At 44.2% G+C, this 14,565-nt stretch overlaps 1 protein-coding gene across 1 annotated transcript in view; it reads right to left on the reverse strand.

Annotated features, from left to right (window-relative positions):
- Positions 1–14,565, reverse strand: part of LOC144823941 (SITS-binding protein-like) — a 1,005,701-nt gene that overhangs the window by 404,504 nt on the left and 586,632 nt on the right. Inside the window, exon 4 of the mRNA XM_078682887.1 lies at positions 12,484–12,634. Coding sequence (XP_078539013.1) covers positions 12,484–12,634 — 151 coding nt within the window. The remainder of the gene's footprint in view (positions 1–12,483; positions 12,635–14,565) is intronic.

Consider the following 14,565-nt stretch of genomic DNA (forward strand, 5'->3'; position numbering starts at 1 on the left):
ATACCACAACAAAGGAGCCCAGAATACTGAAGACTCCATTGGCGTTGGTGGTAAGGCGACGGGAGAGCATTACACCTCTGGGGATTGCTGCAATTTTGTTTTTTGCTTATTTTTTTCTTTTGGGGTGTGGCTTTCGTGCTGTTACATGGAGAATATAGATCCTTACTTCTGTGAAGGAACAGAAGGAGAACGTTGGTGAACTATTTTACATAGGCTGAGAAGATTCCCTAGGTCTGGGAACGCTGACCTAGTTCTAGGATCAACTAGGCATAAGAACCAGGTGTGTATTAGGTCAGGTTACCTTAGGGGACAACTCAGGAATGTATGTGGAATAGGTGAGATAATATGTGCTTGTGTTTTATAGGCTATCACCAGGTGTTCCACGATAGGAGAGGAGGTACAGAGTCTGTTCCGCGATTGCCACACAGCGTTTAATATACCAAGGTATGTGGAGCGTCATAGGGAGGTTACGGAAGGCGGATAGGGTCACGGGCCTTTCATAACGGGTTGTCATTTGTCGTTTCAGATTTGCCTCAGCCTGTGCAGCACCTTCCCCCGGCCACTTCCCATTTTTCCCTCGCCTGATCACCTCTAAGCTCTGGGTACGTACGTTTTCCCGAGCTTGGGGAGATCTGGAGGTGGACCCTCTAGAGCATCACCCGGATCCCGAAAAGCACCGAGCACCCTTGACAAAATCGAGTCCAACATGCAACCCTTCCCTCTGTGTGGGTCTAATCTACAGCCTCACTGTGAAGCACATTCCGCCTTCTTCTTGGGTAAGACAAAAAAGATTGAAAATGACTTACAGATAGCATTTGATCTCCTTCCTGCTCCTGCACTCAGCAACCGCAATCAGTGCATTTGGCCTGAGCGTCCTACGCACTCCCCCAAAAACAATGCCTCGTTGTGCTCATTCAAAACCTATGATGAAGCTATCATATTAAAAATACTGTGTACTCTCAAACCCGCAAACCACTTCAATGATCAGTTACCCTTGAATCTATTCAATGAGATAAAAACCTCACTGCTCCCACTCTAGACCAAAATAGTAAATGCTTTGCTACGTCAAGGCACCATACCAGACTGCCTCAAGTCAGGATAGGTTACCCCCCTTCTTAAAAAACTGACGGAGGACTACACGCATTCAAATAACTTACGCCCTATCTCCTGCAACCCGACTCTTTCTAAGCTCATTGATAAATGTGTCCATATCCATTTACACAATCACATTGAGAACTTTCAACTGCTGGAACAATGTCAATCTGGATTCCGTCAGGGATACAATACTGAATCTGCCCTCACCCACATGGTTGAGGATGCCTTAAAATTGCTTGATCAAAATGAATCATGTCTGCTGATCCTCCTCGACATCTCCACAGCATTTCTTACGGTCAAAGATGACAGCCTACTGGATCTACTTGAAAACGGGATAAGTCTCTTCCGTTCTAGGTTGGTTTGCCTCCTTCCTCCACAAAAGATCCCAAAGAATAAAGATAATTCACTCCCTGTCCAACTCCACACTAGTCTCCTTAAGGGTTTTGCAGGGTTCCTCTCGCTCACCCACTCTCTTTAACCTGTTCACAGAACTTTTAACCAAATTCCTGAAAGCTACATGCATCAATTATTACATGTACACTGACAATACCCAACTTTACCTGAAAATCTCCTCCATGGAGGAAATTAGGTCCCTCAATGCAAAAAATTGGCTGACCAGCAACCATTTCAAAATAAACACTCTAAAAATACGAATTCCTTTTAATTTCACCCCCCAAACATTCTATAGACATTGGTGACTGGTTGAAAGATTTAACTGCCCTCAATTGCGTTCCGCATGTCATCGACTCCGTGAAATCTCTGGGAATTACACTTGATAAGAACCTGAACATGCAGGATCACATCAGCTCAGCCACCAAAGGAGCTAATTTTCAACTGAGCATCCTAAGGAAAATCAAACCCTTCTCCCTGCGGATGACTTCAAAACAGTCTTCCAAGCTCTAGTGATTTCCAGACTGGACTATGAAAATACTACTCTGTGTGGCCTACCCAGAACTAAGATGGCCCCCATAGAGTCTCACTTAACACAGTTGCAAGGCTTGTTACGGGATCTAAATGCAATACAAACATCACACCCGATTTGAAATCTCTAAACTGGCTACCTAACGAGGAAACAATCCATCTTAAAATTGCCTGTTTAACACACAAAGCCATTCACTTCAACACCCTGAAATACATTGCACAAGTATTGGAGTTGTCGGGTGGCTCTAGAACCTCCAGAAGCGCCTCATCGTTACTACTGAAACTACTGAAATTCAAGAAGACAAAAACGTACAATTGTGCCTTCTCTGGTATCGCGCCGACAATTTGGAATTCCCACCCATCAGAAATCAGAACCAACCCGTCATATGCATCGTTCAAAAAACAATTGAAAATACTATTAATGAACAAATTCTTGCACTAGCTCCCATTACCTTGACTCTCCCACATTGATAAGTCACCCCGGACGCACTGGTAATCTACCTCCTGACACTATGCCTACTTTGTTGATATCTCTAGTGAACTAAAAGGATTTCTTCTACCCCCTCCCCAATGGTACAACCACATCTGGAACTATTGTTGTGATCAAATTCATTGTTTATTATGGCCTGCCCTACCTCTCGCCCTCACGTTTTATTCTTTGTTTATACTGTTTGTATGGGCTCCCAGTAGCTCTCCATTCCCGCTTCTTCCCATGACCTCCAGTAAATTTATTGTGATTGTTGGACGGTTTATTATTGTTCTAATTTACAGGTTCGTTCACCTGCATATATGTAAAGCGTTCTAATACCCTTTTAGGTCATGTTTGTGCTATACAAAACTCTAAAAAAAAAATAAGGAGAGGATCTGCATTCCAATCCTGAGAGCCAGCACTTTGCTGAGGGTGGTGATGTATCACATGAGTTGGAGCTACCTGTCAGAGCAGAGAGTAGCATGTTTCCCCAAGGCCTGTCCCCAGTGGAGCTCGCAGACAGAAAGTCAGCTCAGGCTGGAGATGGGAAAAATCAGGATGGATGAAAAGAAACTGGCCATGGAAGCAGAACAAAAGAAACTGGCTATAGAAGCAGAACAATAGAAATTGGCCATAGTACAAAGAATTGCATTAGAGCGGTTGGCTCACAATAGGAGCCGTAAAAGAGCTGGACCTCAAGGCCAGACAGGTAGGGTTCAGCGGTGATGGTGGCAGCAAATCCAGAGTGCCCTCTGGAGATAGGAGGCCTTCAAAAAGGGAGACTCCTTTTGCAAGGCACTAGATGCTTGGGTAAAGGGCAGTAAAGTGAAGGATTACCCAGGGGTTGTACAATTTGATTGCTAGAGAAGACATGTTCAATCATTGTTTTGCAGATCCGCGCCAACACCTTCTTGACAGTAAGCTCACTGACCCCAGGGAGAGTCACAAGGAGGCTGACTATTGGGTCAGCACCAGGGTCCATAAGAATGTATCTGGGGGGGTCACCACTGGGGTGGGCAGGGTCCCCACCAAAGCAAAGAGGGGGAGACAAACATAACAAGCATTTGCAATGCAATAGGTCTCGCATTAGGAAAGTTTGAGCTATTGGTATTGTAAATGACACATTTTTTATGTATGTGTTGGTTTTGAAAATAGTGAAAATAATAGCTTTGTCATTTACAATGCCAATAGTCATAACTTTCGCAAATGTGACACCTATAGCATTTGTAATGCAATATGTGTTGTATTTAAGTGACTTACATGTATTGCTATTACAAATAACAATGGCTTTTAATTTTTTTAAATATTTAATACTTAAATAAAAGTTATTGTAATTTATAATGGCAATAGCTTAAACTTTTGTAAATAACTTTTGTGAAGATTATGTTCAGTGTATTTTATTGTGACGAAAATCCAAGAACAGAAGTCAAATAACATCTTTTTGTGACATTTGTAATAAAGCTTGAAACATTGAGAGAACATATTTGAACCAGTGATGCTGTGGTGGTGCTAAGTGAGGCTGTGGTGGTGCTGAGTGATGCTGTGGTGGTGCTGAGTGATGCTGTGGTGGTGCTGAGTGATGCTGTGGTGGTGCTGAGTGATGCTGTGGTGGTGCTGAGTGAAAATGAGGTGGTGCTGAGTGAAGATGAGGTGGTGCTGAGTGGTGCTGAGTGATGCTGTGGTGTTGCTGAGTATTGCTGTGGTGTTGCTGAGTGATGCTGTGGTGTTGCTGAGTGATGCTGTGGTGTTGCTGAGTGATGCTGTGGTGGTGCTGAGTGATGCCGTGGTGGTGCTGAGTGATGCTGTGGTGGTGCTGTGGTGGTGCTGAGTGATCCTGTGGTGGTGCTGAGTGATCCTGTGGTGGTGTTGAGTGAATCATGCGTGGCCCTGAGTGATGATGTGGTGTTGCGGAGTGATCCTGTGATGGTGCTGAGTGAGGCGGTGGTGTTGCTGAGTGATGCTGTGGTGTTGCTGAGTGATGCTGTGGTGTTGCTGAGTGATGCTGTGGTGTTGCTGAGTGGTGGTGTTGCTGAGTGATGCTGTGGTGGCCCTGAGCGATATTGTTGTGTGCTGAGTAATGCTGTGGTGGTGCTGTTTAGGCGTAGATATTGCCCAACCCCTCGTTGTTTAAGAAATATTCTGAGGTCAGACTGAATTTGTGGTAAGGGGCATATATCAAACTGTGTGGACAGAGTGCGAAATCAGTATAATGTAATATATATAGAAGTACTGAGGTCAGAGATAGAGAATGAAACAGCAAGGTAAGAGTGTCTGTGTAGGGGCAAATAAATATGCGACAAAGACAGAGCTAGTTAGTATTTGAGGAGAGCAATGGAATAGAAAGATACCCAGAAGGAGGAGAAATGTTGACAGAGAAAAGAGAAGAGAGAACGAGTGCTTGTACAGTGGTAGTACAGCACAAGGGTAGATTTCATGTACCAGGGCTTCGAGTTGTATGTTGCTGTGATGGAGTAAGGTTACCATGCACATAAATAATAAATGTATCTTCCCGTGCGCTGAACAACCATTCAAGATAAATTAAAGGTAGATTCCCGACAGAGGAGCCCAGACTCTCAGAAACATAGGCTGGGGAGGAAGAGCTGATGGTAGACGCAGGTCTGCTGATGCTGCATGGAGCTCAGCCAGATGGAGGAGGACGGGCACACAACTGATAAGTTGTGGGGCTTCATATTATGTTCAGAAATGTATAACATAACACGTTTACCTCCTCCCCCGTTTTTTTTATTTTTAAATAGAATAACCATGATTAAAGTTTTGCTTTAAAATTAACATTGTTTGTAAAAATGCATCCAATGTAGGCTGGAGAAGAAGCAATACAAACAAAAGCACATCATTTAAAGCACCGTGTGCAAAGTATACCCCAGGCGGAAACAAAGAAAACACTGCACTTTAACTCACACATTCCTGAAAACATTGAAGAACGGAAAGTATACATGCGTGGGGGGAGCGAAGGGAAGTAAACAGAAAATACATTTAAATCTGCAGCGGCAGTTTATGCTGCTGATCAGCTGCTGTAGGGGAGGAGGGAAGGAGGGCAAGTTGGAGGCCGGCACAGCGGCTCATTACTGTAGCTGTTAGAGGCGCATCAAATGGGCAGGCTGTTTGCCGCGAAAGTGAAAATAATGTGGGGCCGTGAAAGTCTGATGCGTGCGGCAAATGGTAGTCTGGTGCGAGGCGTGGGGGAGGGGGAGCAGGGGAGCAAGCAGGAGTGGGAGGGAATAAGCAGGCCAAGCGCGCGCCTGGCGAAGCTTAACGCTTCAGTAGACAACATGCATTGGGAGGAATCCGGCTTGGAATCCTCTTAGTCAGAGAGTTTGTTTCAACTACATTACTCTTGTCTATTTATCCCTGCGGGATAGAATAGTCGAGACCTAACAAAAACCTGGACTGGACGAGTATTCATGCAAGGACTTTGCTAACTTGACAGGTCTGTTCCAAGCATTTGAAAATCAACTGCAGGCAGAACTTTGTCTCTGTGACTCATACTCTTGTAATAGAACCAGGTTGACATTAGACTAGGGAACAGTTAAAAAGCATAGATATGTATATATATATATATATATATATATTCTTTAAAAAAAAGTGCTCTGCAAGGGCTTGATATGCATGTCCTTGGTTTTGTTAAGCTTTGCAGTTTTTGTACAGTGCTACATTCATCGCTTACACTGCTAGTACTGGAAAAGAGGTGAACAGGTGTTGTACCTTGTGGGTCACCTGGTTCCTTCCTTGTTCTGGGATCAGGTCTTGTCATGCTTCTGTGTGAGATGCCATGTGGTTCCTCAAGATCCTGTGTCTGTCAGAATCAAGAAATGTTATCCAGGCACCTAGATGATAACATCAAGTTCCTGGTGGGGCACTGAGGGAGCAGGCCAACCTGAGGAAGGCACAATGTGGAGAGACTCTGCCTATTTGAGAATTGTTCTGGCATGTAGAGTTGTCTAGGTTGAGGAAGACATAGTGTGAAGATGCTGAGTCCACTAGAAAGGGCATAAGGGTCAGAAGTTACAAAGAAGAGGCATAATGCAATGGATACTTAAGTTTGTCTGACATTGTGGACTGTCTTATAAATGCGGGAGGTTAGAACTTTCACTTGACTGCTGGGAGCAGATACACCTTCAGGATGCGGTGTAACAACATTGGTGTGTGTGATAATGTACACTTTGAGTCTGATCTGGGGATCTGTCCTAGAACTGCTCTGGTTTACAGATAAAATGTATGATTAATGACAAATAGATTTTTGTGATCTGTCAACAAAAAGATACTTCGAGGAGGTGTGCACTTCTAAATGACCCTTAGACAAGCTCACAATTGTGTAGCGAGCGTTTGGTCCCTCTAGTGCCCTGTTTGCAGAGCCTTGTGCACATTCTCCCTCACATGCAACATGACACACACAGAGAGCAGCATGGAGACAGTAGCACTGCCTGCATAGCATGTGTCTGCAGTACATTGTATTTTACTCACCGTCTGACGGGTACCATTACCTCACTTTTCTTTTTCAGCAGTTCTGCTCAGAACTTTGCTTGTGGCCGTGGCAGGTCCCGTGAAGGAGTGTGGAATGGGAAACTAACTTTCCATTCAAGGCTGGAGACACAGATAAATAAAAGGATGGTTTGAAAAGGAGGGCTGAGGATACAAGATGTATAGCAATAGAAAAGGACCTGTTGTAATGTAAATGTTGTAATCTTTATAAGTGCTTGACTACGAAGAAATACTTCCATCTGTGTGTTTGGGATGGGGTTTTGTAGAGAATATGGGGGTTTCATCACTTTGTTCATTGACAAAATACTTGTCATGTTATGATGATGTGGAGAAAAGGATGTTCATCATACAGCCCAAGGAAGAATAAAGAAGAGAAATGCGAGTGTAATTTGTGTTGTGAGGACTTTTAGCCACGGCAATCTGCAGTATTGATACCAACGCTGGGTAATGTCAATGCGAAGAAAGAAATTGCATTCAACGCTGTGTGATGCAATGCCACTGATTGGTTGTATCCATCTGTTACGTTTTCATGGGAGAAACTGTTTACTGAGACTGTCTGGTTTCATAATTCAGAAGTAGAGCACGTGGAGGTTATGCGAAGTTTACTTAGATGATTACTGCCAATAAATACTCTGCTATGGTTTTTTCTTGTACATGTTTATGGTGCAGAATGTTCCTGAGAAGATGCCTTTATTGTGCATGTTTCGTTGAGAAATGTGGTCCTCATCACTTTATTGTCAATGTACATTTGTACTTTGGGTTTTGCATTGTTTCCTGTGAATTCTGGCTGATGTCAATAGTTAATGACGTTTGCTGTGTGTCTGTGTTTAGGCAGCCTGAGTTGTGAGTATATGCTTCCAATAGGTGCACACTTGTGTCTATATAGACGTTGACAAGAAGTAACAATCTTTATTGCGTTCATTTCAATGCCTTGTTATGGAGTGGATGTCAGAAACTAGCCCCTCCTATCACTCATCAATGATTTGTTACACAGTCTGCTGGTGCACCCCTCTTCTCCTGCCATACACCCCCTGACATAGCCAGCACTCACCCCCACAGCAGACTCTGCTTCAGTCGTTCCTCCCAGATTCAAGAGCTTCACATGGCTCCCTTGCAGGGCGGGGCTACAGCTGCTCACCCGGGCTCGTCGCTCTGCTTCCGGTTGCCGGTGATACTGTTGTGCCTGATGTCGGCAGCTCGGACCCCCCGCACCGCTAAAAGAGCCGAGCAAACGGCAAGCCTGCACTGCGCATGCACCCAGACCCTCAAAGTTCAGTACCAGGAATAGGAGGTGTGGCAAGGCAGCCCGGCCGGGGTGGGGGGTGCAGGGAGGCGGGGGAATAACTGTCTCTTTTTCTAAATATCAATAAATCAGCGTTTAAAAATATGCGATCTGAGGCAGAAGCTTTGCTGACCTCTTGGCGCCGCTTATATTTTAAGCTTCCCCAGGTTATGAAACTTCATGTTTAGGGGGGCGTGGCAAGGCGGCCCGACAGGGGTGGGGGGAGGCAGGGGGAATACATTTCTAAAGACAAATAAATCAGCGTTAAAAAGACTGCGCTCTGAGGCGGAAGTGTTGCTGTCCTCTTGGCGCTGCTTCTACCGTGCTACCACTGGCGAGTCACAGATCATACAGCATCTTTGTTTACCCGATGCATTTTCACAGGATCCAGGGGTTTCTGTGACACTGCGCTCGGCTGGTGCTGATCGTTTCTGTGTCATCTAAGATTCGAGACGATGAGGGAAGAAGAAAGATCGCGGCTCAGCTGCTTCGCCAGAGAGACAGGAGATTGGGAACGCGCGCGCGCGGCCGGCTCCGATCGCTTTCCTGAGCGTGCGCGCGCCAGTCTCTGTCTCCTGGGAAGCAGACTCCGCAACTATAGTATCGCGCCTGGCGCGATGCATATGGCTTCGCCATATGCATCGCAGGCGCGAGACCTAAAAACAGGGAGTTCTCTAAAGGTCCCTAAACTACCTCGAAGGGTCTGCACTCACAATCCCCACCTGAACAGAAGAAGAAATGGTTGCCTGATAGTAAGTCTTCAGGGAAGGCATCCCCTAAGAGGTATGAGTGTTCATAGGTTGGGCACTACAAGGGGGATGCCAAGTGTCTTAAGCAGACACAGGCCACAATGGTGGGCAGACACCGGGGTTGGTTAGTGTAGTGCTTGGGGAGGGGATTTTCCCAGATTGTGTGCGTACAGCATAGAGGTTACTTTAGCATCCCTAGGTGCTGCAGAGATAGTGTAGAGTACATGCCTAGTAACACTCAGAAATACAGGCAATAGGTCACCATCAATGGGCAGAGAGTGGAGGCTCTGAGAGACAGTGGAGTAAGCATGACAACTGTCAGATGTCATCTGGTGACCTCAGCGCATGTAGTTCCTAATGCAGTCCACCAGGTATTGCAGCCCACAACCATAAGAGTCACTACCCATTGACTCTGGCTGTCTTTGTGTAGGGGGTCTTGGTTCCTTGTGGGGGTCTTTGTGTGGGGGGTCTTGGTTCCTGGCGAGTAGCTGTAAGTCTATCCATGCCTGTTGACTGTCTACTTGGCAGTGATCTTGAACACACCATCTGGAAGGAGGTGGAGCTCAGCTTGCACTTGGATATGTTAGGGTTGCCTGAGTGGGTGTGCCGGACCACATGGTCCATGACTACCTGAGAGGATAGTTAGGAGGGCCTGGAGGAATGGTCTGGGTGCCTGCCAAAAAGAGAAAGGGCAAGTAGTGCAGGAAACCTGCACCTGAAACTCCCCCGGCCCAGGAGGAGGCTGGGCCTGAGGGGAGTGCCCCAGGATCTACAGGGAAGGACATTGCGGCCCTGGGGAGCCTGCTTGAGCTGACCAACTGGCAGCGGGAAGGGGGTTCAACCAAGGAGGATTTCTGCAAGGTGCATATGGATTGCCCTACTCTTGAGGTCCTACAGTGGCAAGCTGAGGCGCAGGCAGCTAGAGACACCTACTCCGAACATCTGATTTAGTGGGAGAATGGTTTCCTGTATACCAAGCCTAAGGTTACTGAGCCTGGTATAACCTGTGTGTAGGTGGTCCCCAGTGCTACAGGGCCTTCCTACTGGAGCTGGCTCATGATGTTCCCCTTGCAGGCCATCTAGGCCAGGACAGACCTTTGAAATGCTTGTCACCTACTTTTACTGACCCTGAATGAGGATGGTCTCAGATGCATTCTGCAGGTTATGCCCTATCTTCCAGGCTAGTGGCAAGTCAGGAAGGAAATGCAAAGCTCCCCTATAGCCATTGTCTTTTTTTGGCACCTGCTTTGAACGGGTAGGCATTGACATTGTGAAACCTCTGGACCCCAAGACAGCCCTTGGCAACAGTGTCATCCTGGTCTTGATGGTCCGTGCCATATGGTACCTTGAGGCTATAGCTCTGAAGTCAGTGACTGGGAAGTCGTATCGACTGAGGTGCCAACATAATGTTCATTCTCTCAGATATTAGACAATATTATTACTCATCGCAGATCAAAGTTTTCTTTGAGTGGTCTCTCTATATGACAGAGAGACAATGAACCCACATGAATGCAGCAGAGGCAGGTGAGGAACTATTGGCAATACCGCGGTTGGATAAAGTAGATACATCCATAGGTATTTTTCAGAGATTTCGCAACCCACATTGGGAATATGGTACATGATCACAAAAAAAGTTTGTCTAAATACATTTCCATCCCCAAACACTCTGCTATAGATAAACCCCAACTTCATACCAGGACCATTGAGAAAGGACATGGCCAGAGGGAAGGTGTGGATGCTTTTAGAACGTTTTCATAACTAAGATATAAAAACATTCAAATGATGTAAGAGGGAATTTGAAATAGAGGAAACATATCGCATGAAGTATTGGCAGTTGAGGCATTGGGCACTCCATCCTATTAATAGAATGGTGTCCATTAGATCGCCAAATCATTGGGAAAAGTTTTTTTCTAGCTATACATCCCCGAAGGCGCTGATGGTCAGAGACACTAAGGTCAATGGTCCTATATGAGTAGGCAGCAGAAAAAATCTTGCAGTTCGATGTTCCAATAAACCAGTGGTAGAAACATTTAGCGGATTTACAGTCCATGTGCAGAAGTGTACAAAACAGAGAAGCTCTATACAAGTACATGACAAATGTTTTGGAAATAAGTTCTGAGCCACTGGAAGGGGGTTCTAGGCTACCCAATGCTGCCCGATGCAGTTGTCTTTGAAATAACGGTCTGCTGGCCTGTTGAAATTGTTATTTGTAAAATAAATAAAATATCTTTGGAAGAGAAAATGTAAGCCTCTATAAATATGTAACTGCAGGTTAGCTTTCATTACTTTGCAGGCTGGGATTCAGTGTCACTTCAAAAATGCCAATTTCTGGAATTTCTCTGAGTCCATTAAGGTGATTGCATTCTGTCTGTTAACATCATTTTTTACATCGGGCTAAATGCTTGTGCAGAGAATCTTTTAAGGCATTGATAGATAGTGTGGCTGTCTGCAAGACATACTGCTGCAATACATAGAAAGTGTTTTTTAAGAGTCAATCGCACTCAGCCATAGGCAGCTTTCAGTTACTGGAATGAGACATTTTCCATCGTACTGTGTTCATGCCTGTTTCTGCCGAATCTCTTATTCCTTACAATGCGAAGTAAAATGCCAAATGTTGCTGTTGTTCAAAATACAAAACCCAATAAAATGTTTTTTTTTAAATCAGTACCATCACAAGATCCGTACTACCAACAACTCTAAAACATCACCAGCATCATCACCACCAGTATTAGCAGCACAAACACCACCAATGCCAAAACCTTTCCTAATACTGCAACCACTACCAGTGCCACATCACCTTTACTAAGAAGTGACAAAGCTAATAGGTATGCCTTATTTGTGCTTTTACATGGAAACCTTATTACTGCATGCCTCTTTATTTGGAATGCCCCCCCCCCAGCCTCCGTTTAAGAACTTTCACTTGCATCACCCAAAATATATAACTTTCCCACACCACACAGCCCCCTTATCTTTAAAGCCAGGTTTTCGCTAAATATAAATGGCATGCATACTTAAATACAGCTGTTATGTTAGTGATGGAGGCCGGATTGTCACATTGAGCATTGGAAATTGTAATTTAAGACATGGTCTCTGCCCCCGGAAATGTAGCAGCGTTTGGTTAGTTCTCTAATATAGCTACAGTGCAGAACAAAACACCATACAAACACAGCACAAAGCAAAATAAAAATACACTAAAACCGTAGCAGAACAATCAAAATAGAACACAGCAAAATTCAACGCAATAACTATCTACAATATTCTTGTGACACATTAGCACCCCTACAAAACTGCTTTCATAATACTGTGGTAAAATTTATTTTCATCAAGCACTCACTTACTTATCAACCAAGACATGTGCTAGTGCCAGCCAAAAATGTTTTGTTATGCGGCCCAGGTGCTGCTTACATCCAAGTTATTGAATTTGAACGTTCCACTTCAGCATTACATTTTTTCCAGAAACCACATACCCTGTTTGAAAGTAGCAGCGTGGAATGTTCGTCTATAGATATAAATCCTTCTCCCAGGTTATGCCTCTTAAGTTTATTGGAGAACGATCGGAGGTCTCTTTCGATTTTGGCAGCAGAATCAGACGCCCCGTAATGCCTCCAGAGAGGAAACCTGAATGAAGATGGGAAAACATATTTGTTAACATTATTTACACAGGTATTGTCATCAGTGTACAAAGTGTAGCTGTTGAAAGCATCGTTTATAGTACGGAAAGCGTTTACACCTTTGTAAAGAGTTCCCCCGCACCCACTATTACTATTCCTTCAATGGTTGTTTCTTTAAACCGGAACTACCTACATGCACATGCTGAGTATGACGGATTTTGTACTGCAAATCAAGTTCATCATATTTTTCCACAAACTGAAAAAGCCACGCATCAAGTATTCTCGCAAAGTGTGTAACAAGCGTCTTTGGTGAAATCATTAACCTTGTTTTTTGCCGGACAGTTCATATTCCAGATATTTCGCTTTGAGAGACCTGAACTTGTGGTATACACCCTATCAATGTGCTTTGCACCTGTATATCCTACATCCATCTTCGGCAGTGCTATATCCAACTCTAATGCTGTTTCTTTAATGTTACCCACCTATAGAATTTCTGGCTGTGGAATGCACTTTCATCAACGCCTGTGCCCAGCTGAAGGCGGAGTTCCAGTTGCTCTTTAAAAGCCTAAGGTGACATGTACTCCTCGGCAACAATGCTGCTTCACAGACTAACCCGAATACACAAGCCTAATTTTTATCCTGTACTACTTTCCATCCCATCTATTAATGTAAAGCTTTTTTCGTGAATGTTTGAATTGCTCTTGTTTTCTGATCTCATTGCCTCCGGCAAGGTTAAACAAAGTGTAAGGAGACCACACAACTACATGGGGCATTAGCTCGATTCTGTGAGCATGAATAAGAACAAGGATTCGAGCCCAGGAGTCGGTTTCACAACTTTTCCTAATACCTTCCCCTGCATTGTGCTCCAAGGCAGTCTTCGCACCAGCAAAAGAACCAATGAAAATACACGCCCACATTGATCGAAGGAGGTCACATCCTGAAATGACACAAACAAGGCGGCCGTTGCCTGACATTCGCATCAATCTGAGAGGTCGTGGGGCTCATTTTGGGAACTTCTTGAAAGAACTTTGTTGCAGAAGCTTCTCTTTCAGAGAGCTGATAGTGTGGAATTATTGGAAAATACCCTCTTTTACATGGTATTCTTGCATATGTTTGCCTACTGTTGCTGAACCTGTTTTATTGGCAATAGCACTCTGTGTACTTTGCTAAAGTGCCTGTGCCTTGATTTTTCGATGACCACTTTTTCTTCATAAAAGTCTCTAAGTCAGAAGGTAAACATTCAGCCGTGCTGAACCCGGTGCCTCTGTCCAACCCGTACTCCAGAGTTGTTGGCCTTAATTTTGAGCCAGTCTAGTGCAACCAGATCACCATGGATGGCACTATTTTTAATTAAAAATTTAAAAAAATCATATCTCTGGCTCAACATATTGGATTTTGCCTTTTTGGTATAATTTTATTTATTGAAATATTCTCTATTTTTGTGAAGTTATTTGTGATTTTTCTTGTCTTGTGTTTTCACTTTATTACTGTTTGAGAACTGCATACATACTTTACACATTGCCTCTAAGTTAAGCTTGACTGCTTTATGCCAGTCTACCAAGGGTTAAGCACAGTTTTATTAAGTGACTTTAGCTGTACACTCCGGGAAGGATTGGGATTATTATTTGATGTGAGTTCTCACCCCCTCCAACTAATATGGCAATTTATTACAGAAATGTATGTGGAAGCAAACAATGAAGCATGGCACCTGGCAACACCTTCACTTTAAAACATTTTCATTCAGGACTCATGTGCAGTCACTGTAAGAGCATAAACCCATTTGTCATTGTTTGTGACCACCTCGCATTTGAGTAAACTGAGCTACAGAAACTCTTCAAAGTTGGAAAGTTAACCCTTCAACTCAGACATTTTGCTTTCACTACTACTTTTTGTTGGCTTTAGGACTTTGTGCACTTTACCATTGCTAAGCAGTGCTAA

This window comes from Lissotriton helveticus, chromosome 3_1 (genome assembly GCF_964261635.1).
Source record: "Lissotriton helveticus chromosome 3_1, aLisHel1.1, whole genome shotgun sequence".
Taxonomy (NCBI): domain Eukaryota; kingdom Metazoa; phylum Chordata; class Amphibia; order Caudata; family Salamandridae; genus Lissotriton; species Lissotriton helveticus.